Below are 27,487 nucleotides of genomic sequence, written 5' to 3' on the forward strand. Positions count from 1 at the left end.
GCTCCACTTACACTTGCTTGAAATATAGTTTCTTTAGCAAGTTCCCAATACAAATGTGTGTGCTTGTGACAAATTAACAGCCCAACACATGTATTCTTTGTCACCCCTCCCAAATACTATATTCCAACATTAATAGGCCAGTAGTACTTAAAGAATAAGCCATCACTGGCCTCCCTATTTATGTTTTATTTCAAGAGGAGAGTACCTCAGTGCTTGAAAACTTGAAATGAATGCTTTTACTTGTATGGCATCCCTTAAAGCTGTCACTGTTTTAAAGGACAAATCGGAATATATTTCTTAACAATGGCTTAAGCATACTTCATGTCTAGCAGCACAAGAAAAGGAGCCAAATGATTTGTTGAAACATCTTTAAAGTCTCCCTCTCTGCGCTATGACTTCTTTTCACTCTATTTACTGTGTACTTAGACTACACCAATCATCACTTGAATTTTTGATCAACTCAGAAATTAAGAATGAGCTAGAAGTAGATATTCACAGATTGTCTGTGAAAGTTACAAACTATAAATGCAAGCAACAAAAATATGTCCTAGAGAAAACTGCACAGTATTTCATATACTAATTTATAGAATTTGGTTTTTAAGGTCATGTTTTTGTATTCAAAGTAGAAGCCAAAGTATTTAACATGCAATGCACTTAAGACTGTGAAAGCCACCCCAGTCACAGCTAACATCTTTCAGCAATTTTCAATTATACCATATCCACTTGATAAACACCAAATTATGTTTTTCAGCTTTATAAATTAAAGCTGAAGTTTAATTATGTTTGTGTTATCAACAACAAATATTCTGCAACTACATTGTAATTATCTTTTAATTGTTCTTAGTGATAAAATGTGAGGCTGTGAGGAGTGTGTATGCTTGTCTGGAGAGAGTTATCAGCTGCTACTTTTACATAGTCAGTTTTCAGATCACAACAGCATTCTAGTCATCATAAAGCAATAGGATGACCTATTTTCAGACCCAAAAGTCCTTCTTGTACTATAAAGCACACACATTAGTTGTACTGTTACAGGTATATGTAGCAAAAGCAGTAAGAAATGAATACATTTATAGAATTATTTAATCTCCATGTCAAAAATGCAAACAAATATTTTAAATATGAAAAGTCTTTCAGCATTCCTTAAATACCAAACATGATCTGTTATTCTTTTCCAATTCATACTCCATATATATATTTCCCTGACCCTGCAACTTTACAGTAATTACGCCTCTCAGAAATGCCTTAAGCAACTGAGCAACTATATCCTATATCAGCTCAGTGTCATTTAGATCATTTTGATGTGTGAGAACAACAGTTGTCATTATTCCACTAACTTGTAATTACACCGTAGACTCTAACTAGAAAGTTACCAATCTTCTTTTTCCTCTTGAATGTAAATTCATATTTAAATTTTGGATCTAAATTTCTTCCCCACTTTGGAATAGACAGTATTTTTCTGTATATTTTCATATTCCTCTTGGTCCCCAAAGCATTCAAGCTACTACAGATGTAAAGTATTTGAATTAAATGATAATAAAAATATGGCATATTGTTGGTGTTGATATGATACCTAGTCCATGTTCTTGGATCCAAACTCTGTGGTGTTACTAATTTCACACAATTTAGACTTCCTTTGTAGTTAAAATTTATGTAAAGCTCACCTTAGGGTTTAGTGTTTGATTTGTTTCACCACACCTTGCAAAGCACAGTTTTGCTATTATTTAGATTTACCAGAAACCTACCATTAAAACACCAAAAGACCACCAGTCTGCACTCTGCGTATGGCCTCGTCTGTTAACAACTTCTGGTGCCATATATTCCACTGTTCCACAGAAAGAGTAGGCTTTTTTTTCATGATCAATTGACTCCTTACTTAAGCCAAAATCTGAAAGAAAAAAAAATAGTTCCGAATGTAAATTTTTTTTTAAAAACATTCAAGGTTGATACTTTTACCATAACGTAAAATGTTATGCTTTTATCATTTGTATATACAACCAAATACTAATTTGGAAATTACAGGATTCTCCTTCCCTCCCCACACTACCATAGGTCCGTAACACCAGATATACTTGTAAAGCAGGTATCTTATTGAAATATTTATGTATTTCATTTATTTTAAGCTAATTACACTACTTGCTTCCACAATTAAATTACCGATCAGTTAAAATAACCTATTTTATCATACTGGTTTACCAAAAGGAACATGCAAAGATTTTACTGTGAACAGAAATGATCCTAGTATTGCAATTTCTTTATTCACCTGTCAGTTTGATATGTCCTTCCTCATCAAGCAGGATGCTAAAAAACAATAAAAAGAATATAAAAACTAATTAAAATATCTTTTAAGTGTTGTTTCAGACAACATACTGACAATATTTAGGAATAAACAGAAGAGGATACACAAAGACAGGCAAAATTAAACATGCATGAAAATGAATTATTAGAAGATACTTTCAGACTAGACATTTTCTTTTCCTTCCATTCTTTCTTTTTAAAGATTAAGAAACAGTCAGTTTATCATAGTTTTATTCGACTATTTGATTAAATTCAGTACGTAGTAACATTTATATTGAACTTGCAGTTTTGGCCATCGGCAGCACACGCAGCATCATCATAATTGTTAAAAACAGAGGCATACTTCTGTTTCTCTTATACCAGGTATGTTTTCATATGCATACAAAACAAGTATTAATTTGTAATTACCATTTCAAAGCTTATTGACCACTTCAAATAACATCAAGTAATAAATATTCTCATGTTGTAGCAAAGGACAGGACCCACAGGCCCTATACTTGGAGCAGACCTTAGGCTTCCACCTTTTCACTTCAATCACAAGAAAGGCCATGCTTCTCCAAGATGCCAACTGTCCTTGACCACTACTGAATATTACTGCACTGCAAAGCATGCAAGGTATCCAAGAACCGGATTTTTTAACACCCCCTACACGGTGGATTTAGTTCCTCCAGCTGCATTTCATCCTGGGGGTAAGACATGAGCCAGGTCCTATCCCTTTCCTTTTCCACTTTGCACTTTCCATGGAGGGAAACATTAAAGCATGTCCTCAAGTGCCATATGCAAACACTGCCTTCCTGCCGTCCAGCAGATCAACACTTCCACCCAACTTGGTGTTGTCTGTGGACTTGCTCAGGGTGTACTCAATCCCCTCGTCCAGGTCTCCAATGAAGATGTTAAACAGGACTGGTCCCAACACAGAGCCCTGGGGAACACCACCGGTGACCAGCCTCTGGCTGGATGTAATTCCATTCACCACCACTCTCTGGGCCTGGTCATCCAATCAGTTTTTTACCCAGTGAAGAGTGCACCCATCCACACCATGGGAATCCAGTTTCTCCAGGAGAATGCTGTGGAAAACAGTGTCAAAGGTGTAGAATCACAGAAGATAAGGGGCTAACGTGTATGTCTCAAACACTGAAAGTCATCTAGCTGTGCAGCCAACCACAGATTGTTGGTAACAACAGATAAGAATTGCTAGTAATAAGCAAGGATTGTTGGTAATAACACACTATGAGAAAGAACAAGACGTGCCCAAAGAAGAGGGCAGAGATACAGCACCACTTTTCTGGGACAAACATCCTTGTTCTAATTCCTGAAGATAAGCACAACCCAGTACAGCACAAGCACAGGAATGAGGTTGAGAAGTGGGCATGGACTGTAGGGGAAGAAAAGACCACCCAATATCCCCAAAGACCTCCAACCCATTTCCAGAAAGGTCTGAAAGAACAGACTGGGTGACAACTAATTTGTATAGAAAATGAGAAACTTACCTTCACGGCAGGGAAACCTATCTATAAAAACATACCCTCACTAAGCCCAGGTGGTGCCCCCTGGACCCTGGATATCCATCCCATCAGTTGGACTGACACTGGAGCCAAGACTAATCTCTTTTTCTCTCCTTCTCTCTCTCTCCCCCTCTTTAATTCACCTTTTCTTTTCTCTCTTCCTTTTCCTCTTACCCCTTTATCCAAACCCCACTGTCATGTACTTTTATAGTAGGTCAGGAACTAAAATATCAATTTCCACACCAGGTACGTAATTTACTAATAAAAGCTTGTGACTTTTTCAGACCCTCTGACTTTTGTTATTTCTTTCCACCATGAGCATTTACAAATCTTGAGTGCTCCTTTCACCTTAAGGGTGGGATGTCACAAAAGGCTCTACTAAAGTCTAGGCAGACAACATCCAGAGCCTTTCCCTCATCCACTAAGCAGGTAACTTCATCATAGAAGATGATCAGGTTGGTCAAGCAGGACCTGCCTTGCATAAAACGAGGCTGGCCTGGCCTGAACCCCTGGTTGTCCTGTACATGTTAGATGATGGCACTCAAGATGATGACTCCATGACCTTCCCTGACAATGAGGTCAGGCTGACATGCCTGTAGTTTCCTGCTTCTCCTTCCAACCCTTCTTATAGATGGGTGTCACATTCGCCGACTTCCAGTCACCTGGGACCTCCACGGTTGACCTGGACTGCTGGTAAATGATTGAAAGTGGCTTGGTGAGTTCTTCTACCAGCTCCCTCAGTACTCTTGGGTGAGTTCCATCCAGTCCTAGGACTCTTGAGGTTCTAAGTTGTATAAGCAGTCTGCTGGCCATTCCGTCCTAGATTATGGGGGCTTAATTCTGCTCCCATTCTATGTCTTCCACTGAGCTGGGTACCTTGACAACAACTGGTCTTCTTATTAAAGGCTAAGGCAAGAAAGACAGGAAGTACCTCAACCTTTTCTTCATCCTTTGTCATTATGTTTCCCCTCACATCCAACAAAGGATGGAAATTCTCCTTGGCCCTCCTTTTGTCGCTGATTTTTACAAATATTTTTTTGTTGTCTTCTGCTTCTGGGATTTCTAACACATTGATAATCCTTTCTTCCTTCCTGCTGCAAGGACCTCCATCCCCTAACTCCACTGCTATGGCAGACCAAAGGACCTTGGTAGAACACTGTCCCTCAAAGAGTGGTGCGCCACACCAAGGCTTATCTCTGTCTTTGTCCCCATTCCCCCTCAAACAGAGTTTAAAGTTCTCTCAACGAGCCCCTCTAGCTCCTCAGCTACGATCCTTTTTCCTCTTTGAGACAGGAAATCCAACCTTTTAAATGAAAATAGCTCATAAACCTCCCCCACCTCCCTCTGTTCAATTTATTTAGTAAATTACTGAAGTTTAACAGTTGGGAAAAAGTGCATAGGTAGAAGTGCTATAGAAATGAAATTAATACACTGCATTTCTCATAGAGGAGCCTTACTTTTCTGGTTTTAGGTCCCGGTATATTATTCCAAGACTATGTAGATGGTCTAAAGCAAGTGCTAACTCTGCCAGATAAAATTTAACATCGTCTTCTGTGAACATCACCTGAAAAAGTAACACAATGTATTTCACATATGAAATCTGTAAAAGTTACACCAGCACCAACTAAACAATAACAACAGTGGTTTTTCAGAAGGGTTTCTTATAATACTTGAATTCATTTCTACGCAAAACACTAGAAAATTCAAATTTCTTGGTTACACAAAACCTAGGATTTTATAACCCACACTATTTCATACTTGAAATACTTGGACATACTTGAAAAAGGACTTTTAAAGGCAATATATTATTCTTTCTGCAAACCAGGAGATTATCTGTTTCTGATTGTTCAAGAGAACAGACAGACACGTCGTAGTGAAACTGAAATATTTTGGAAGCACTTAAAGAATGTGACTACCTCTTGGTTGGATGGGACCATTTCATTTCCAGACAACAAATGGACTGAAGAAGTCCAAATGCCCAAATTTCATCTACAAAGTTAGAGGGAAGAAAAGCATATGTATCTTGGTTTTGGAATGACTGTCTCTAGGTACTTTGAGAAAGAAGTTACAGTGATTGTAAAAGGCCCAAGGTGCAGCCTGAGATGTAACTGCAGAAAAGGCAGATAGAAGAGTAAACAAAGTAAACAGCCTGTGTAAGAGCACAGGGAGGATCCCAGGTAGCAATCCCACTTTTTGGATTAGGAAGATAAACTAATCTCTGTTTATGCTCATTGAAATGAACATATTGTCCCAATATATCAGATGCTGTGATTCCTGACAGAATACATTACAATTTAACTCTTCTGAGACTGTAGAAAAAGATAAAAATAAAAAAATATTCTGCATGATTTGATTCTATTTCAGTTACTACTCAGTTATTTAATTTGTTTTGTTTTTAGAATCTAAGACTAATACCTTAAGATAAAGCATACAGACCTGGAAAAAAGAATGGCAATAGGGAGCAAAGATGAACATGATTTAAAACAAGAGTTAAGAATGGAGAATATATTTTCCCCTTAGTTTCAAGATAGAAAGCGATACTAAAGCTTGTACAAAAGGTTGTTGCTGATGTTACTTCTACAAAAGAGCCAATATTTAGTGCAGGCATATTCAAGAAGGGAAATCTCTATAAGAAACATTTAAAAGCTCAAATAATAGAAGATCCCATGAGGAGGATAATACACCCACACTACATTCTTTAAAACCATTGCATGGGACTCATCTTTCCTAACCTTAAACATCTGCAGACATCCAGCTTTGAATTAATCACTTTTCCCTTTGTAGTCAACAGGAAAAAAGCAACAACTTTTAGTTCCTCTAATCTATTTCAAAATCACATGGATTGGTATGAGGATGATATTAATAGCATCCAGCATGCCCATTTCACTCACCAGTTATAAACACTTTGCTTAGATTCAGGTACCTATAATGAATATTTCTCATGTAACCACATTAAATTTCATAAAATGCAAGTGGATCAAGATGAAAAAGTCCTCAGCAGAAAGCCAATACACATTCTTTTTTGGGAATCAAAAATGAACTATGAACTTCAAGAGAAAAGTATCTCAATTTTAGAGCACTAATAACTTATTTGTTATCTGTGACAAAACAAACGACAAAAGGCAACTTGAAACAGATAGCATCATGAAAATAAATGTAGTAATTTATGTGGTCAGTACAGAAGGATACATCTATACACAAAGTAAATTCCATTCTACTCTCCTCTTAATAACAATATAGCTTTGCAGTGGTGACCCAGCTGTCCCAGATACTGTCGTAGCAAAGGAAAATGGAAAGCAGCTATAACTGCAAGTCCAGACTACCAGATACACATTGGATATAATCTCTATCCTAAAAGCTACTTGTTGCAAAATTTTGAGTAATGGAAAACAAAAACTTTAAAAAATATGGTGATATATTAGATGTTGACATTTATTTTAGGAATTACATTCAAATTAAATTGAGGTAATGAAACTCTTCAAAGCTGTTATTTCCTGTATCTACACAGACATATTACCATCATGACTGAGGCAAAATATTCACTTTTTGAAAATTACTAAAAGAAGTGGAATACAATTATCGCTTTTTAAATATTCATACATAATGCAATTTTGCATTCATGGGTAAAAAAAGAATATATCTTATCTGCCCCTGAATTCTGGATACTAAACCAGACATAAATCAGTTAATTTGAACACATTCACTTTGTATAAATCCAGGCTCTGAGTCTTATATTTAAGCATGGTAGCAATAGGAGAAGAAAATTTTGCCAGGTATAAAAAGCAGCACAGAAACACTGCTTGTCTAAAACTTCTTTCAGAGATAATGTAAATTGCCATCAGCCCTTCCATGAAGTGACTATTCTATGCAAAAAAATCCAACCATACAAAAAACATACCTGGTTAAAAACAGATTAAGATTTTATTCAATGGAAACAGAATTTAAAACGTAAACTCTCCTAATACAGACAATTTATAGTCAAATTCTATCAACGGATGATTTTTCAAATAAAAAAGTGTACCTCTTTGGATAAACGTGTAAACAAGTCTCCTCCCCTGAGAAAATCCAAAATAAGATACAGCTTCCCTTCTGTTTGAAAAGCTGAAAAGATAAATTAAAACAAAAAAAATCGCCTAACTTTATCCATGATCAGGAAAATAACATACCAAATAATTCACCACTATTTTCATTATTAAAATTAATTTTACTTTCTCCTTTGTGGAAAAATGTATTCAAATGAATTAGGTAACTGATCCTCTACCATGGACCAAGTAATTCCCATGCTATGTGAAAGTAAAGCAAATCACCAATAAAATTTCTTAAAAAATAAACTTTACTTAGGATAGCCAGCATTTTATTCCAGATTTTAATGTAAAAAGCCAGATTTTAAAGGGCAAACTAGTAACTAACGCACCTTTTAAAATCTCTAGAAATTCAGCTTAACAGGGACATTTAGTCTAGTTTCCAAAAGAATGGCACATAAAATAGTGAAAGGTACATAATTTAAGCCACATCAGAAAGTGAGAGAGACAGGAGGTTTAACTATAGGAAAAAACAAACCCCAAGAAAAAAAAGAACTAAAAAAACCCCAAACAAACCAGAAACTTTTTTTTTTTTTTTGCACATGTTAAGAGTACTGATATCCTCCCCCTTTACACATAAGTATTCTGTTACAGCTGCTCATACTATTAAAATTAAAAGGCTAATTTCCACCAATCTTGATGCAAGTGGAATTAATGCCATTGCATACGTTTTCTATAGAGTAAACAAAGCAACTGTAGGAAATAACTTAAAGTGTATGTCATACAAAAGATTAGAGGTTTTGGAAAATAATGGCTAGTCATTAATAAGTAACTGCTTTTTAATAGCACAAAGGGCTACGGACTCTTAGTCCTATAAAGATTTAACACTGCATGAAGTCAGTCGTGCTTATTTTGCATGAGAATTATTACAGAGCAAGTCTTTGCACAATTGGGACTTAACACACTAAAGTTCTATGATTTTCTGAACCACAATGCAAGTATTAGGAACTATTTTGACAAACACACATTTTCATCCTATAAAAATGAATTTTTCTGCAACTTACCATAATGTAACTTGACAATAAAAGGATGGTTAACTTCTACTAGGATATCACGTTCCATTTTTGTCCGAACCCGATCTCGAACTACAATAGAACATGAGCAAGCAAGATAAAAAAACTCCTAAAAACCCCAAAAAACCAAACCAAAACACAACTTTACATTATGACTCAGTATTTCTCATATGTTTCCTGATGTACTTCCCATTGTGTCCTGTAATATTATAATTGTCTGCAGGCCATTATACTGCACACAGCTGAGAACTGAATTTATTCCACATTTTTTTCTGATAAATATCTTTTTTGCTATTGACAAAACCTAACACTAGGCAAATAAATGTAACAAAAGCACATGAGAAAACATAACCACCCTTCAGTCTTCTCTATACTTAGCTAATCTTTTAAACATTAGGGCAAAACTGCCACAGCTATGTAGAAAAAACATTCTACTATTGAAAAGCATAGAGAATTAAAGTTATAGCAAAACAAACAGCATAAATATAATCACAGTATCATAAAGATATTTATATTGGTTTAACTCATTAAATAACTCACACTATTAAGTCCTTTACAACTTGGAAGGGAAATTTTTTTTTCATTTCCCTTATTATGAACTTAAAATACAAATGCTATTGATTCAATGTAGTGTCTACTTCAGATTATCTTTCTGATTTTAAGAATGTTTACTGAGAGTAAACGTGCATGGAGAAATATATCAGACATTAGAAGCAGCTGCTGCTCAAGCTGTCTGTGCTGTCCCTCCATGGTGGCTCTGAAGGGGACATGAAAGTGCTCCTATGCCACGAGAGATTAAACCCTACCAAGCATCACATGCCAGCAATGCAGGAATAGAGGCAGGGTGGTCAGCTGAGCACAGCACCTGCTTCAGCTGTTCTCCACAACTCTCCTGCCAACTCCAGTCAGTGCATGGTTCCCATCTGAAGCTCCAAATCAGCCAGGACACAGACAAGATTCAAAACCCTACACAGGGGAGAGCTGTGAAAGTTTGCTTTCAGTGGTTTAAGATGCTGCATTTTTCTCTTGCCCTCTATTCTACATTTTGTTACTGCTCCTTTCACAAATGTTTTATCTTCCTGAAGGAAGCACTCCAGAGCAGTGAAGTCCCATCCAAAGTTGAAGTTGATAGCATTCCTTGTACAGTTAACAAGCCAGAGTTCTCAGATATTAAAACATAACAAGGCAGAAAATAAAAAAGAGGACAAAAAGCAAAATGGTGTTTAGGCATTTATCTATCTTTTCCCAGAAACAGGTGCTTACAACCATACAGGTACTTGTGAAAAAGTTATATAGATACATTTTCATGAATGAATACAAGTATCAAGTTTCCATCTGCCTGCAGAACACATCCCTAAAAATGGAAGCTCATGAAATAAGTGCTCAAACACAGAGCAAACGCCACATTTGAATGTTAACCTTTGCATCTAAAGCCATTAAAATGTCACAAGACAGTTGTGCAGTTTAACTGTTTCAGCAGTTCATCTGAATTACAAGATTGAAACTCAGAGTATTTTTTTTTTTAGGCAGGTTCAGTTGAGAAAAAAAATCTGAAAGACATCCAAGTGTCTGCAGCTATGCAACAGTAACATGGAAAGTACGGACTTATAAAACTCCAAGCAAAAAAAAGTGTGAGGAACTGAGCTCATTTCAGGCATTAGCATCAGCCATTATTTGACTTGACATCTGACTTTTGTTTGACTGTAATTTCTATATGCATTCTATTGGAAGCACTGATTTTTTCTTAATACATTTGATGCCAGATGCTCTAGCAATGTTTTGGCTCTGTTTCTCTCTCCTCATCATAAAGGGGCACTGAAAGATAACACCTTCCATCAGAGTATATTAATAGACTAGTCTCTGCAGTAAACAAAATTATATGTATACATTCTTAGATTTGCTCTAAACATTAAAAAGTTGGACTGTAGTTACATCAATGTGTTCTGGCTAATACAGCTGCATTCCTATGAAAATATTCTCTCTAATTTTGTTTTGTGGATCAGGTACACGTGTTTTCAAGTGTGGTCTTCTTATCTTTAATTACAGAGCACAAAAATGTCTTTATGAAATAGATTTGAAAGAGCTAAAGAAACACAGACAAACCAAGTAATACACTGTATTATTTAAAAATATAGTATTATAGATAGAAAAAAGTTGCAATTATGGAAAATATAATTAATTCCAGTTAATTTCATATTAAAGTTTCAATAGTAACCTTAATTTGCTTGCAACTCTGTTCTTCCTAAAACATGAATCACAAGCAAGCAGTGAATGAAAAGCATCTGATAATCCAGATACAAAGTGCTGAGAACTGTGGCATCCTCCTGATGGTGTCACCTTTCTGCTTAAACCTTTTGCATCCTTGAATTCTTAGTGCCTCAAAGAGTCTCCTTTCCCAATTAAAAGTCCTGGTGCCAATTTCAGTATTTATCAGTCTCTGACATCTGTAGGCAAAACCAGAACCACAGCCTGGACTGTAATTTTTGCACAAGGTTAAACTGCAATCAAAAGGTGATGAAGAGAAGCCTTTGAACATCTTAAAAAAGCAACTGCTGAGTGACCTTTGACTAGTCCTGAGCTATTAACAGGCTGGGGAATGAAAGTCTGTTGAGGATATTAACATACCTTAAATGAGTGGAAATCAATTTCAGAAAAATAGGAAGTAAATAATGGGAATGACACGTGCCACAAAACACAAAGGAATCAAAATATAGGAAACTGTTCAAATACACACCCGCTGTAATAGTTTTAAGTGTAAAATCTGTGGCATTCAGCTCTAGATCGTAAGTGAAAAAATTTCAACATTTTAGCATAAGTTGATAATCCAATGTTTTTGTTCCCTCCACTGTTCTGTAAGTATTTTGAGGTGAAACTATATGTTAAAACTGAAATTCGATATAATAATCAATAACATAGGTAAAGCACTACAAGCTGTTGGAACCATCCCAAAACTATCATTTCAATTTCAATACAGTCATGAATTGGAAGAACTTCACATAGACAAAACTATTAAACAGTGGCATGAAAGAACAAGCATCCATCCTGGTTAAGATATTAATGTGAAAGACGACTTCCATTTTGATCTAAAGTAAAAAACTTCTTTCTTTTTTCTTACAGAATTCTCTGAGACAGAATTGGGATCATGCAGGCTTGAACTTATTTTGCCACTGACAGCATTCAAGATCAAAAGCACCCAATAAACAGATCAATTCACAATTCGTTTTGGCTCAAGTAACTTAGATGATTAACTTAAGATTTTATAAAATACATTCTACATCAAGACCGTGTGCCAAAAGTTTGGGGCAAATGTACTGTATATGTCTGCTTTAAAAAAAAGACTAAGTCATGTGCTTAGAACTTCTAGAATAAAACAGCCGACATAATGCACTTTTAAATATCATGACCTAATTATAAACTGAGCAAAAGGCATTAACTGTATCCTTGGTGACACACAGCAAAGGAAAAACGGAAGGATATTAAGTTTCAAGTAACAGCTCAGGAGCAAGTCAGGTGGCAGATGTAACACAACCACTCTATTAACCCACCATCACATAAGGGAAGTTGCATGGGAAGGAATCTGCTTTCCTCTCTAACCACCAGTACGGTATTTTTAATCCTTAATCTTTCCAGGTTTACAACACAAAGCAGAGTATTCTGCTATTTCCTGTTTCAGAGAAGAAAGCTGGACGACAGTCTGTAGAGCAGCACCTGTGTAAAAAGTAGGTTTTGGTATAATGTCCCTGATTCATCTCTTTTATTTTTCTCTTGTTCTAAACAACACTTACCTTTCAAGGTAGCCTTTTTCAATACCTTCATTGCATAAAGCTGCCTAGCATCTGATCCTGAGATTTTTTTGACAAGGAAGACCTGCATTAAAAATTAGAAAGAATTCTTAAAAGAAAATAAAACCAAGTCAAATTAATGTATTTTGCTATGAAATTCAAGTAGTCAGTATGATTTCAACAAAACCCAATTTGACAGTTTTAGATTCTGCAAAGCCAAATCTACTTTCAATTTTTTCCTTCTATTCCTTCGTTTCATAATCTAAAAGGATTATTCAAGATACTCTGCCAAATTAACTTTGGTTTAACTTAAGTGATCTCAATGAGTTAAAAAAAAAAAGGATTCTTTCAGAAGTTCATACAAATCTGAAACACAAAAATCAGCTTTTAAAAATTAATCTCTAGTTTTATCTTACTGAAATTCATAGGACAGTACAGCAAATGTGCTAATAAAATAATTTTCAGATATGACAATATATATGTGAACAAAATTTGATCCAGAAACTTATATGAATCAATGCATAACAAAATAACTTTCAAAAAGTAACCTAGTGTTGCATGTACTAACAAAGGATAACCGGCCTCAATTAAAGGGTGTTTCATTTCCTTCTTCAGTATCATGGGATTTCTTGACTGGTATTGTTTTTAATACCCTTAACACAAAATTAATTCCAGCAGAGACAAATTTTAAATCTAGAAATGAAAAAAAAAAAACCCCAAAAAAACCCCTGTCACAGGTTTTCTGGCTATGTACATGTATAGATACATATTGTGGTACATGAGAAAGTTAAACATGTTATATGATATCAGTTTGATGTCTGTTTCTGTGCCCAATTCTTACTTACGTTAACATCCCTTGCATTACCCAGAGATTACCAGAACATCATCAAGAGACCTTGAAAAGCATGCCGATTTACTTTTTTAAAATTAAATGGGAAATAGTGACATCCTCACAAATTATTAAAACAAAAGGATTTATGGATTTTTAAAATAATAATTTTTTCATAAAGGCTAAGACAACTGAGGACAAGACTGGCATTTTTGCAGAAATTTGAGTCAGCTGGACAGTTTACTATTTTTGCTTTTTTAAAACTCACATTCCCTCTTCTCCCTCCCTTTGTAGTAGTGAATTTAGTATTATCAATAAAATAAGTGATTGCTGAAACGATCATTTATTAGCTTACTTTCCTTGCCTTTGATTTACTTCTCATGATCTGAAGATTTCCAAATAAAAACTTGGTTATGATCCTGCATTAAATCAAACCCTTGGAATCAGGTTTCTCAGTGAATTCTTACTAGTATGAGTACAAAATTTCATAGTTTCTAAGCACCTAGGTTTCCAAACTTAACTGGAACAATAATGTGACTAATGGTAACTTACTACCACCAAAAGAGAATTGAACCTATTTTTCTAACTTTCCCCCATATCTAAGGAGGATTTTTTACATGCTAGAGCTTAACATCACATTCAGAACTGCAATTATGGCTGAAAACAGATGTTTTGTCTTGCCATACATATTCCATTCAGTCTTGGTGAACTGTCTTGCCATGTGAACTTAATATTTTGCTTTCAAGTTGGATTTGGACAACTAAAAGCATAAAAAATGTATGCCTAGTGAGATCTCAGTACTCATGAAATGCTAGAAATATCGAGTCTTTAACAGATGTTCAGACAAATATCCAGGTACATTGCATCTTAAGCAAGTTATGACAGATAATGAACATGACTGGGGTGCATCACATTTACTTCAGTAGCCATTATTGCCTAAAATTTGTTGATTACAATTGCAACATGCTTCAAAAACCAGCTTCTGTAGCGGTGATGTCCTGCCATTAGCAAGCAACAAGGAATACTTATCAAAAAAACCTTTCAACCCTCACCCTCTCAAATAGATAAGAAGAGTAGCTAGAGAAAAATGACATTCCATTTTAACAGTGAGTAACCAATTATTTCATACTGGGCCACTTTTTCTATTGTACTTTGAAATCCACATATCATGCAAAGATGAAAAAAAAATTACTGCTTTATAAAGATCTGCCACAATTACAGTGCCTAGTTAGCACTAATTTAGAGAGCAGTTTTCACTTGCAACACTGCCTTAATGCAAAACCTGTTCTAAATATTGTATTGACAATATTCAATGCTATATTCCTGAGTAATTGGCTCCACAAGAGTTCAGTTACCAACCTTTCCAAAGGATCCTTGTCCTAGTACTTTCAGAAGTTCAAACTGTGAAGGGTCTGCTTTCTCATGTCCTTCCTTTACATGGTGAGTTATTGCAATTTCTTTGATACTTCCTTCTTCCTGGCAGAGGAAAGCAGAGGAATAAATTTAGATTAATGGTTTACAAATGTTTACAAATTCACAATATGTTGAAAAATACCAGTGCACTGAACTAGACAATCCCAAATATAGGCAAAAACCACTTAGCAATGCTATTTGCATAATTAAGACAGACAGCACTAGTTCAGTAACAATGTGACTTAAATTTTTAGAGATGCACCAGGATCCAGACAATAGAAGAGCTGATGAAAGTCAGCAATTCCCAAGCTTTTTCTCTTAGGACCACACTGGGTTCATATTTCTGTTCCAGATTCACAACCAATTAATGGAAACCAATCTTCTTAAGAATTTAGTCCTCTTAAAGCACACCTAGAGTGCATCAAATAGACGAAATGTCTTTGGAAAGCCGTCCTTTTTAACACTTGAATGAGGACCACTATGCTGCAGTAATGCTAATGCTCACCTTTATAAGGAAACAGTGTAAGACTCAAGACATTTCCACATAAAGAGACACTCGCTGCCCCCACTTCAGCAGCACCATACCTGCCACTAAGAAAATTCTGTTGAAGAAATACTCTGCCTTTCTTCTCAAGGAGAGTCTATCCTATAAAAGCTGCCCAGTCTTCACCATTTCCCCTTCTGTGAGAAACTGGTCACCAGAAAGTTCTAAGCAGCAGTGAATTTTATCTTTTTGTGTTCTGCACTTAATTCAGAGTTTTCTGCACTGAATTTGAAAATTCCCTGAAAAATGACACTTCTTGACACACAAGGAAAGAATTTCAGAACTTATCAGCATCAAGTAAGTAAAAAACCAGCATTCTTGTTAATGTCATCTGTAGCTCTGTCTAGGCATTACATACAATCCAATCTACTGTAAGTTAACACACAACTGACTGTTAATTAACATACAGAAAGCAATATACTATCTACAATTTTAGCTTCTTGTTCATTCTCTATTTCTTCTGTGGATTATAGTGAATAAAATAAATCTGAGTATACTTTTCATCTATTTAATGAGGAGCTCCTAGACCTATTTCACAGAATTGCAGACTGGTTGACATTGAAATGGACCTCTGGAGATCACCTTGTCTAACCCTAAACCCTCTGCTCAAGCAGGGCCACCCAGAGACAGTTGTCTAGGACCTGAATACCTCCACAGATGGTGACAACCTCCCTGTGCAGCCTGTGCCAGGGCTCAGTCAGCCTGACACTGATAAAGTGTTTCAGACAGAAACTCCAATATTCCCCTTTTTGCCCATTGCCTCTGGTCCTGCCACTGGGCAGAACTGAAAAAAGCCCTTTGCACCCTCCCTTCAGGCAGGTCAAACATCATTTCACCATTGTGAATCCATGTTGAATAACCCAAGCTACCTTTTTGTCCTTCCTGTATACAGAAATGCTTACTTTTTCCATTCTTTTCCTGGGGATTAAGGCCTAGCTGACCAGCCTGTAGTTCCCTGGATCCTCCTTCTTGCCCTTTTTGAAGAAAGGAGTTGACATTTGCTTTCCTTCAATCCTCAGTCACCTCTCGCAGTCATCATGATAATTAGAAAATAATCAAGAGTGGCCTCACAGTGACAGCTGCCAGGTCCCTCAGCACTCATGTGCATCCTGTCAGGGCCCACAGATTTAGGTATATGCTGTTTGCTTAAGTATTCTCTAACCTATCCAGTGACAGGACCCAAAGGAACGGCCTGAAGTTGTGTCAGAGAAGGTTTAGGTTGGGTATCAGGAAAATGTTCTGCACCCAGAGGGTGGCTGGGCACTGGAACAGGCCCCCCAGGGAAGTGGTCACAGCACCAAGCCTGACAGAGTTCAAGAAGCAACGCTCTTGGGCACATGGTGTGACTCTTGGTGATGGTGCTGTGCAAGACCAGGAGCTGGACTTCAATGATCTTGATGAGTCCCTTCTACCTCAGGATATTCTATGATTTTCCTCCAAGAGTATGTCTTCCTTGCTCCAGTCTTTCCCTTTATCTACATGCACCAAAATGTGCACTAATTAGTTATAGTGATAGGTTAGTAGAGTCAGAGTTCTAAAACTGTGTTTCTGAAGCACTCACTTTTAAGTTTTTCAAACATTCTGCAAAATTTATGTGCAGGAACTAGTGCTGAAGATATCCTTTTGCATCTGATCATTTCAGTATATAAATGCATAGCAACTGTCCACCCAGGTTAGCATGTTCCAACACACACTTCTCCCAGACTGACGATTCTTTTTTCCAAAAGATTACAGACAAAGTTGGAAACAAGATGCACATAAGAAATCCTGAGCATGTATGTGTCAAAGTCTGTATACATTAAAAAACTCCATCACATGATTTGGAATAATGCGCAGAACATGCTGGCAACTTTTAAAATCACGGACTGAAAGAAGATACTTTAATATGAAGAACATAGTTTTAAGAATAGTTTTAGAACACCCAAGGCAAATCCAAGATGACCAATAAGTTTAGGTGCCTGTTACTGCTTTAAGACAGCAAAATTTTGCATGTGTGTGCACACAGGCATGCTGAGTACTCCACCTAGTAATCTAAACTTCTTTGTCTTTTCAGGAGAAAATGCTACCATCATTGACTCCAGACTGTGTCTTTACAGAGTCTGAAATAAATATTGTTCCCTTTTACTTGTCAAAGGAATAAATTGCTGGTGGATATTTTTGGTTTTATCTTTTAAATTAGTATGTGATCAGTTGGATTACATACTACTTAAGCCACCCACTGAACCTTAGAGAATCCCAAGGGAGGAATAGAATAGCTCAGCAAAACAGACTGCCAAGTACAGATTACTTCAGATACTTTGATCCATTTCTGCTTAACTGTTTTATCTATTCGCTCCCTGGCAATCTTGGGAAAGTCAAAAACATGTGAAACAGAACTTTCTCAAATCTTTTTTATCTACTGCAGCCAGGGACACAAAGCAGTCAGGTGGACGTAAGAAGGACATGGAACTGCTGGAGCAAGTCCAGAGGACGGCCATGAAGTTGGTAGGAGGACTGGAGCACCTCCCCTATGAAGACAGGCTGAGAAAGCTGGGGCTGTTCAGTCTGGAGAAGTCTGCACTGAGACCCCATAGCAACCTTCCAGTACCTGAAGGGGGCCTACAAGGAAGCTGGAGGGCGACTCTTCATCAGGAACTGTCGTGATAGGACAGGGAGTAATGGGTACAAACTGAAAGAGGGGAAATTTAGGTTAGGTCTATGGAAGGAATTCTTCACTGTGAAGGTGGTGAGATGCTGGAACAGGTTGCCCAAGGAGGTTGTGGATGCCCCAATGCTGGCAGTGTTCATGGCCAGGTTGGATAAGGCCTTGAGCAACCTGATCTAGTGGGAGGTGTCCCTGCCCAGGGCAGGGGGTTAGAACCAGGCAACCTTTAAGGTCCCTTCTAACCCAAACTATTCTATGATTCTATATTGCTTTAAAAACATTACAAAACTCAACAAGAAAAGAAGAAGAAAATACATTAACTTGCTCTCTATACACAAACAAAAATTATTATTTTTGAATGCAATGCAATTATTATGCAACCAACTTTCCAGTGGTTATTTTGAGCACCCTCTAAAAAACAAACTCCAAACCACCACTTCACATTGCTGATACCAAAAGAATATTCCCAGACTTTGCATTTTCTCAGGGCTCAGATACTCTTCAGTCCGTAAAAGGCAGACCTAATAGAACTCTGTTTTAAATGAAAAGGAACTCAAACAACACCAAGCTTCAGTTTGTCCATAACACTTGTTTGGGAGCAAGATTTATGATGAGTGGTTGCCCACAAATTTGCAGTTTCCTTTTCTGACATAACTGCTGAATGTTTGTTATTTTAACCTGAACAGTGTTCTGCAAAGCTTTTGTATTTTTAACTGCATAAGTCTTTTATAGAAACACAAATTATAGGCAGAGGTAATCAACCCTCACTATCTACCTGAATTAAAATAAAAGTCTTACACATTGTAGAAAGAGATCTCTATTCTCAACCAACTGCACTAATTACATCAGATGATAGATTTAATTATCTATCATGGTAGATAACAGCTGGAAGAGAAGCCAGCTGTTCCATCTGGTAGTGAATTTTCTGATCATTCCTTGATACTCGGTAAAAACATTTGTCCCAGGTGATGAATTCAAAATAAATGAGATGCTGGAATACTTGGGTCCTCCTCTCCTTTGTTCCATTCCTTGACAACTTTCATGCAAGTACAGGTACTCACTCACCAGTTGCAATGGTGGGGTCTTCCTTCGAGTTACAACTATACCCTACTGCCTACATTTTATTTGTTTATAATCTTGGAAAGCTCCCTTTTCTCAAGTGTTATACTGCAGCAAGGTCTAAATAGAAGTCTCAAGACAAGACTTCCTCTTCTAGGCATACAGTTCTCTCAAGGCCTTCTTCACACTAGAAAGTTATATTGTCTCAGAAAGCCATTAAAAAACCCCCCAAAACAACCACATTACTCAACTTTAAGTGGTTGCTACTGGCTTCCACTACAGTGAAACTAAACACAGAATACAAGGAACAAGGAAACAAACAGAAGGTAACATTACTCTGAGTTTCCTTGACAATGTAATAGTGTTAAGTCAACACTGGCATAGAAGGGAAACAAGTGACAAACAAGTTTAGGTATGAATTTAAAACACCACTATTCCAGAATAATTTCCTGTACTGATACCGTCTGCAAGTCAGAATTATTCTATCTAAGTAAGCTCACAATATATGTCTATGCACAATAATGCATACATATACATAAGAAAGAACACCAAATGGACCACATTGCACAGACAAATGAAATTTGAAAGAAAAGCTTTAAAAAAAAAAAAAAAAAAAAAAAAGGGGATTCTGCAACACCAAGGGCAACTTATTTTTCTCTTAAGGAATTGGCTGCAAATTGGAATACAAAACATGCTTGCCAGCTAAAAAAAAAAAAAAAAAAAAAGGACACACACCTTCTAGGGAAGCAGTGAAAAACTATTTAATCAGTATTAGGCTATAAAAATAATAGCCTAATCATGTTGCTGGGAAAAAAAATTAGGTACTTAATGAACATTAAACACTGATTTTGCTTCTAGTAATTGAATTTATATGAATTTCCTTTACCTTCACTTTTTAATTCAAGAGTAAATAAACTCTGCTGCAACATAAAATACTTGTATTTGTTTCTGAGATCTTATTACAGGAACAACTATTAGATAATGTGTTCAAAGGAAACCAGACCTCAAACCCTAAAGGAAGTAGAAGCAGAGTCTTACTAGGTACATATTTCTCAGTAGTAATGAAAAAGCCCAGAAAAGCAAAAGAAAACCATGAGTTTATCTACGCATAGACTCTTCTGCAATTTACCCTTCAGAATTCTGATTTTTCAATAGGAGACCTGAAATCTGCTCTGTTTAAAGAAGTGGCCCATGCAGAGCTGGATGGCATAAACTCATCAGTGCAGAACACGATGTGTGTTATCTGCAGATCTTTTTCTGAGCAGTATGTTCCAGGAACAGCTGAAAAGCTGCTCTAGGACTGCTAAGCTGGGCTCTGAACTGGTATCTAGGAGAACTACCAATAAAATCCACAATACCATTGCGACACTCATTAGTATTTAAATAGCACCTCGAAATGGAAGCATTCTCAGTCTACAAATTTAATATAAAAAGGACAGAGAAACAACCAACTAAAGATCAATATAATTAAAAAATAAATAAATATATGCTCCAGTAACAGCAAAATAATTCACAAGGAAACAGCTCCAAATCATCTAAATAGACAGCACAGGATCAGATCTGTGCTCTTACTCGTAGCAGGAAGAGCAAAGCCATTCAGAATAAGGAATATTAGCACATCCAAACACCAAAGGAGTCTCACTGCACCTAAAATTCTCAGTCTCAGCTTCTTGAATAAATGCATAAGCAAAGTGTGAATGTGCACGATGACAAGTGCTTGGCAAAGAAATTTCAAAATACTGGGACAGAAATAGGAAATTCAGCAAGAATTTAGTCTTGAAGAGGTGTAAGAATTAGATGTGAATTAACTTAAATGAAACATCAAAGAATAAACTGCTATGTCACCTATGGAATGCTTACTTAGGAAATGTATTCCTGGAAGACAGATTTCTCCTTTTCTAGATACTCAAAACTATGGGAGTATGAGTAGAAATATTTTAAACACTTAAATCTTAATGACAGTTATTAAAAGAATAATTAGGTCATCAGCTTCATGATGAATGACAACAATTTGAGTATATACTTTTCAATATACTGAAAGTGTAAGTGAAAATTATGATATGTACAAATTACTCCAAAGGGAAAAAACAGCAGCTACCTAAAAAATGTAACGTTTTAGTGCAATAATAATAATGGAACGGTGTATTTAAATTGTTCCTACACACAGATGATATTTAAAGGGTGAAAATTCATGAAGTGACATAGAATTGGAAAGGCAAGAAAAAAAACTACAGGGAAACATTTACAGCTTAAGACATTCAAACACTAAGGTCAAATAGTATGTGACTCTCAAAGTAAACTGGACCCATCCTGAGCAGAAAGACTGCATGGTCTCTGCTGTCAGCATCAGTGAAATTAAACGAAACAAAGTTAACCAAAAGCAAGACGCCCTAAACTAAGATCCCTAACAAAGATACGCATGCACAACAAGATTGGGGGTTGGAAGGATCCAGGAAAATTTTATTTGATTATAATAGTGTGGGGTTAAAAAAAAAAATTAATTAAAATAACTTTCTGGTTAACTATGCAGAGAGTAACAGAACACCTGGCAGGTTTAATTTATCACATCAAGAGCAAAAATAGGTATGTGCAGTACATGCTACAAGTACCTATAGATTAAGGCTTTTTAAAAGAACATTCTATTTATTTTTAACATGTTGAAACACTTCAAAAGGAAGTGTTATTATTTGTTATTATTATTGTTATATATTATATATATTATTGTTATTATTATTTTTTTTTTATTACTCTGAGGCCCATTATTGTGGAAAATAGACGTTCTTATTTGATGACAAAAAAGGAATAACAGCAGCTAAAGGCTAAACAAAATAAATGGCTCCTTCACCATACCTGAGTTCCACCTGGAAGCTTCTAACAAATTCAGAAACAGATCGCTGAGAAAGTTCTCTTTATAAAAAGTTGATTTAGAAAATCCCTGAAGTCATTATTGCGTGAGACATGTGATGAATAACTATCCTATCTTGAGTCCTTTGCATCAGGAAGGGGATATTGAAGATAACACACAACATCCGCATGCTGTTACAAGAAGGGACACGAGTGCAAAACAAGGCTGACTGCATGTTCACTTTCCCATGAAATGAACATTACCCAGATGAAGGTGAAAATCTCCTCAGAAGTGCAGTGAATTTCAGCTGGCAGATGACTAAATACTGATCAAAAAAACTTCCCCTCTGCACACTCTTGGCTATACAAAATATAGCAAGAAACAGAACACCAAACCTGTACTATTGGAACAAAAGGTTTCATGGTTGAAGAAAGTAAAAGGCCACGTACCAATCCCTTCTGCATCTAACAGAGATGGAAGTTATGAAGTAAGAGACATAAAAGGAACAAGGACAAAACATTAACCTCACACTTGTTTTAAATAAAACCTCAGAATTTTACAACACAGTTTCTGGACAGAAAGAAACCCCTGTAGTAACTTTGCTTTTAGAACTGAGAAAAACAGTAGGACTTTTAAATAAGCTGCCATTTTCTAGTAAGAAGCACATGTGACTAGGACAGATGTGGCTATACCTACTCGAGTTCATCAAAACCCAGGGGGAGGGAAATCTGACACATGCAACAAATCCTTGGATGAGTCCAGTAATCATGAAAGTTCTTCCTGGACAGCAAACATTGTGGACATGCTGACCAAAAACTGCAAAAATGAGGTTAAGACTTTGACTTAAGGTAAACATTAGATAAAAAGATTAACAGATTTTAATCTCAATAAATAATTAATACTTTTTATAATAGCTAAGCCATTTTAAGTAACTGCTGGAGAAATTAATTTAAATACCGATAATCCTGATTCCAGCATTACCGAGGTTTTACCTTTGCCTGTTAAACCTGTACTGGTCTTAACAGAATAAAGAAGGTACAAAACAGAACCATCCTGGACATATATTTACTTACAGACTTAAGTCTTAGTTATGACTTAATTTGCTCCTTACCAATTTTTTTCATATTTTTCACTATAAAGTGATTTTCCAACTCTCGTTCTTGTAAAGCCTTCCCTGAATAATTTATTTTTACTACTTGATTGTTCATGTTATTATGGAAGCCTCTGCATCACTGATTTGATGCTGCACATAGAGCAATAGCCCCCACACTTCCAGCCACAATCCTCCTGCCTCAACCTGCAGTGACCACAGCTGCTAAGGGACCAACCATGGGGCTGTGTTTAGCGGTACTGAGAGTCCTTCCAAGAGTCACTGCCTGACAAAGTCAAGTCACACCCCCAAACTGTGCAAGACTTTTTTCTTAATACACAATTTAGCATTTAACTGTTCCAATATTGTGCCTTTAATACTTCCTTTAAGCAGACCTTATTAATACATTAAAAAGTGTTGCTGGGATCCCATCAGAAACTCTTTAGGGAACTATTTCACAAACACTTTCTGTTTAAAATCACATGTTACAGTAATTTTCATATCTATTTTATATGGGGATAATTTACACATGAGAAACAACCAGAATCACCATTAGGAAAAATCCCAGTTCTGGAACTTCAACTTCTATATTCAGGAATCAGAATGAGAGAGAAAAAAAATTCTTTTCATAGCTTTAATCACAACAATTGAGTCAAAATCATATTGCCCATATCGGTGAACACCTCCCTCAAACATCAGCCATTTTTCAAGATAAGACCACAGTCCCAAAACCAGTTTATGCTGTTAACTATACAATTTTCAAAAAAGCAAATTCAATGAATAAAGAGCTAAATGCAATCTTATTTTTCTCTTGAAAAAATGTGCAGCAGCAAAGATACTGCTTTTACAATTTTTCATTTGTTAGTATTGATTATGTAGCAACATTTTCATTACAGAAGTAGCAGCTTTGTTTTCACCCCTCTCAATCTCTTTTCAGGAATGTTTTGCTTCCTTTGGACAAATGCACGTTCCTGAGGCACATGTACATTCAGTACAAGCAAAGAAAAGGCTGAAAACAGAAAAATGGATTCCCCAGCAATTTACTTAACACTGCTCCAATGACGGTTGTAGGTTTCCTTTTACTACTCTGCTAGCCTTCATGTACTGGTAAGTGTACTCCAGTGTACTGCTGGACATGGCTGTGTTTGGCAAAATATTTGTCTCTCACAGGCACCATAATGCTGATCCCCATAATCAAATAAACCATTCCTGAAGTATTGACTATGATACTGAACCTTGGTGCTGAAGTTACATAAAGCAGTTATGTCCTGTAAGGCCAGTAAGCTTATTGGATATCAAGTGATTTTAAAAGGATGACTCAATGTTGGCACAGCTCCCCAGCTCATATACAGAATTTCCTTTTCCTCCCCCTCCCTTGAGTCAGGAAGTCTCCTAGATGCATTTTTACTTTCCCAACTTGTTATGAACATAGGATGAATTTTCAGCATCATCTGCAGAAATGAAACCATCCTTTTGAGCTATACGTTTTGAAGTAATAAGGAGCCAACCAACTAGAAACCAATTACTTTCACCTCTTGTATTAGAGCTTATAGAAATCTTAATTAAGGTAAAAATGGGAGTTAAAAATGTGAAGAGTGCACCAGTCTAGGTATTTTTAAATATCTTAGACATATTTTGTATACATTCATACATTCTGTACTTCTTATATTCCTACCTTTAAATTCAAAACTATCTTAAAAATAAAACTCACAGTCCAACAAGTACACTTCACAATCTCCCATTACTTTGGTAAGCAGAGTTACTGAGCTAAATCATGGACTTAAAGCCATTCCTTGCATCTGTGACTAATCAATTTGAGTCACTTAATAGAAATAACCACACACAAACAATTGTTCTAAAAAGCTGATAAAAAATTCTGCTTCTGAAGTAGCAATTATTCTAATACAACAATAAGCAAAGCACTACCATGCATAAAATTAAGTCAAGCTGACTTAAGGATATTCTGTGTATGTTGTCTGTTTTACACTACTACCAAAGAAAAGCAAGTGTAGAGCAGAAGTTCTAATTAACATGGACATCTGAATTCAGAAATACAGGCTTTCACAATTTGTCTTTGCTTCTTTTCAAAAGATGGAAAAACTTACGATTTCAAGTAACATCAAATCACTTGCTGCAGACAGCATCTACTGTTTTACCTGATAGAAAATAAGATTTCCTAAAAGAAAACTCCATTTGTAAATGTTTTGTTTCAGGGTCTAGGGTTTTTTTGGGTTTTTTTTTTAGTTCCTAAATTGTTAAGTCTCTCAGAGAAAAACAATTTGCAGAGATAATAAAGAAAAAATTGTATTTATTCCTTACTCTCTACTCTTTTTCATTTCTGGCTTTTCACTGCAACCATTTGGAGATCTAGGAGGATGCCTATGTCTGTATTTGTTCCATGTATCCAAATCATAGAATGAAGATGGCAGACCTGGTTACTGAGACAGAGCTACTCCCATTCTTTTGGTTGCACAGATGAAGCAAGATAGGAGTTTGAAGAAGGAATCCTGTCCCAGAGAAACAAGCCAGAGGACAGGTAAAGCCCTATGGAAAAATGTGGTTCACCAGGCTGGGAGTGTAATTCTGAAAATGCGTTCTTTCCTCAGAATGAAAATATAAAAGGGCAGGACAGAAGTAGGACACTACCCCTTCCTTGCCAAAGGAACTGTGAGCAGTAGGTTGATTGGCAGGTAAGCTGAGGAATTCCTGTAAGCATTTTAGAAGCTCAATGTCACCAAAAGCAGTTTTGCAATGCAGTTCTCTTTTGATCAAACAGCACAAAATTATCTCATGAACTGAAATGTGCTCGTCAGCATTGGAAAAAAATACTCATTGGGTGGGACTTTCATTTCCCAGTAACTGTGATATAAATTTTTTTCCTACTTTGTAAGCACTAACATTTCAGAGCATTGCAATTAAAAAAAACCCCAAAAAACCTAAAGGTTAAAAAGCCCCAAACTATTTAGATGGAAAAATAATCCATGAGCATATTCAGCACTAATCTATGAAAGCTATAAAGCCTGTTTTATTAGCATAATTTCCTAAACATATGCCGAAATCTATATGGGCTGAAAACCTTTAGTTTGGCCAGCAATATCTAGCATTTTAAAATCAACAGAATATTAAAGACAACCTAATCAAGCTGCTGTAAGTAGATAAAACAATGTAATTTTTTAACCAAATTTCTGAGGAATACCTTTCATGTTGCCTGTGGAAAAGAACTGTAATTGAGGACTATGAGTTGATAAATACTTATTTTACAAGGTTTACATTAAAAAAATCTCTTGATTATAATGCAACCTATGTTCTCTTGTTTTACATACATGTCTTGTTCTGGTGTTTCACTTACGGCAACAAAATTCCATTTCATTTTTAAATACACGTTGCAAAGTTTAAACCAGTACACAGGCTAGTAGGTGTTACATTACTACTGCTTTTACAAGTTAACAGACCTTCACTTAAGATGTTATTACACAAGAAGGTCATGGGGTTTTGGATTTTTTACCCCCTTATTGAAAAGTATTTGCAGACTTGCAGGAGGATAAACGTGAAAACTGATTTGACTTCCAACGACAAAATGTTCTGTCCCATTGCATGCTTACATGTATTGTTAAATAGTTCTGAAACAGTGCTTGGGATGATTCAGTACTCTGTTAGTAATTTTTCTCAAACCAAACTTTTTAATGCTTAAACAAGACAAATTATACGCCCAACAAGACAAATTATACAAATTAAACATTTGCTATGACTAAATTATCATTGAAAAGTTGAAATAACTCTAACACTGTTATGCAAGCGTAACTACTCTTCATACCATTTCAGAAGTAAATTTAAGATATTAGTAAGCCTGAATTACTTTAACTACCACCCTATGGAGCCATATTTTACAGTTTAAAGTAATACATGAAGATGTAACTATTAAAAGAACCACTAAGTATTAAAAATACAAGTCTTTTATTAAAAACTTGACTCTCAGTGAGAAAACATAAATTCATATCTTTCAACACCCCCCCACCTCTCCCTGAAATATAAGTTTTACATTATTTATATACAGGTAGCAATTTCCTAATACGGCTAAATTATCAGCAGGTATGCTAGAAACTTCTACAACATACGAACATACCACAGGCACATTTTTTTTTAAAGAAATACAAAACACTGTTTCCAAACAACACTGATCCCTAAGCAGTGAAAGACTAAAACTGCTCTAAAATTAGAAGTTTAATTAAAGTAAAACTTTCCCCTTTCCCCCTTATTCTCTTAAATAAGAAACTAAGCTCACCCGGACAGAGCGAACACGCAGAGCCAGAAACTTAAACATGACTAAGAAACCATGATGTTTGGATTTTCTGACTGAGCGATCCTAAGTCTAGCAGGGAAGACCAA

General features: G+C 36.1%; 1 protein-coding gene across 4 annotated transcripts in view; it reads right to left on the reverse strand.

The window, feature by feature from the left end:
• Positions 1-27,487, reverse strand: part of RPS6KA3 (ribosomal protein S6 kinase A3) — a 76,397-nt gene that overhangs the window by 26,674 nt on the left and 22,236 nt on the right. For 3 of the 4 annotated variants that reach the window (XM_048287585.1, XM_048287576.1, XM_048287557.1), the window contains exons 3-9: positions 14,866-14,982; positions 12,681-12,762; positions 8,887-8,967; positions 7,822-7,901; positions 5,258-5,364; positions 2,261-2,298; positions 1,743-1,885 (exon numbers count right to left, since the gene is read on the reverse strand). In XM_048287585.1, coding sequence (XP_048143542.1) covers positions 1,743-1,885; positions 2,261-2,298; positions 5,258-5,364; positions 7,822-7,901; positions 8,887-8,967; positions 12,681-12,762; positions 14,866-14,982 — 648 coding nt within the window. Of the gene's footprint in view, positions 1-1,742; positions 1,886-2,260; positions 2,299-5,257; positions 5,365-7,821; positions 7,902-8,886; positions 8,968-12,680; positions 12,763-14,865; positions 14,983-27,383; positions 27,465-27,487 lie in introns of those variants that run through there. The other variant, XM_048287565.1, reaches the window with a different exon arrangement.

Source organism: Corvus hawaiiensis, chromosome 2 (genome assembly GCF_020740725.1).
Source record: "Corvus hawaiiensis isolate bCorHaw1 chromosome 2, bCorHaw1.pri.cur, whole genome shotgun sequence".
Taxonomy (NCBI): Eukaryota; Metazoa; Chordata; class Aves; order Passeriformes; family Corvidae; genus Corvus; species Corvus hawaiiensis.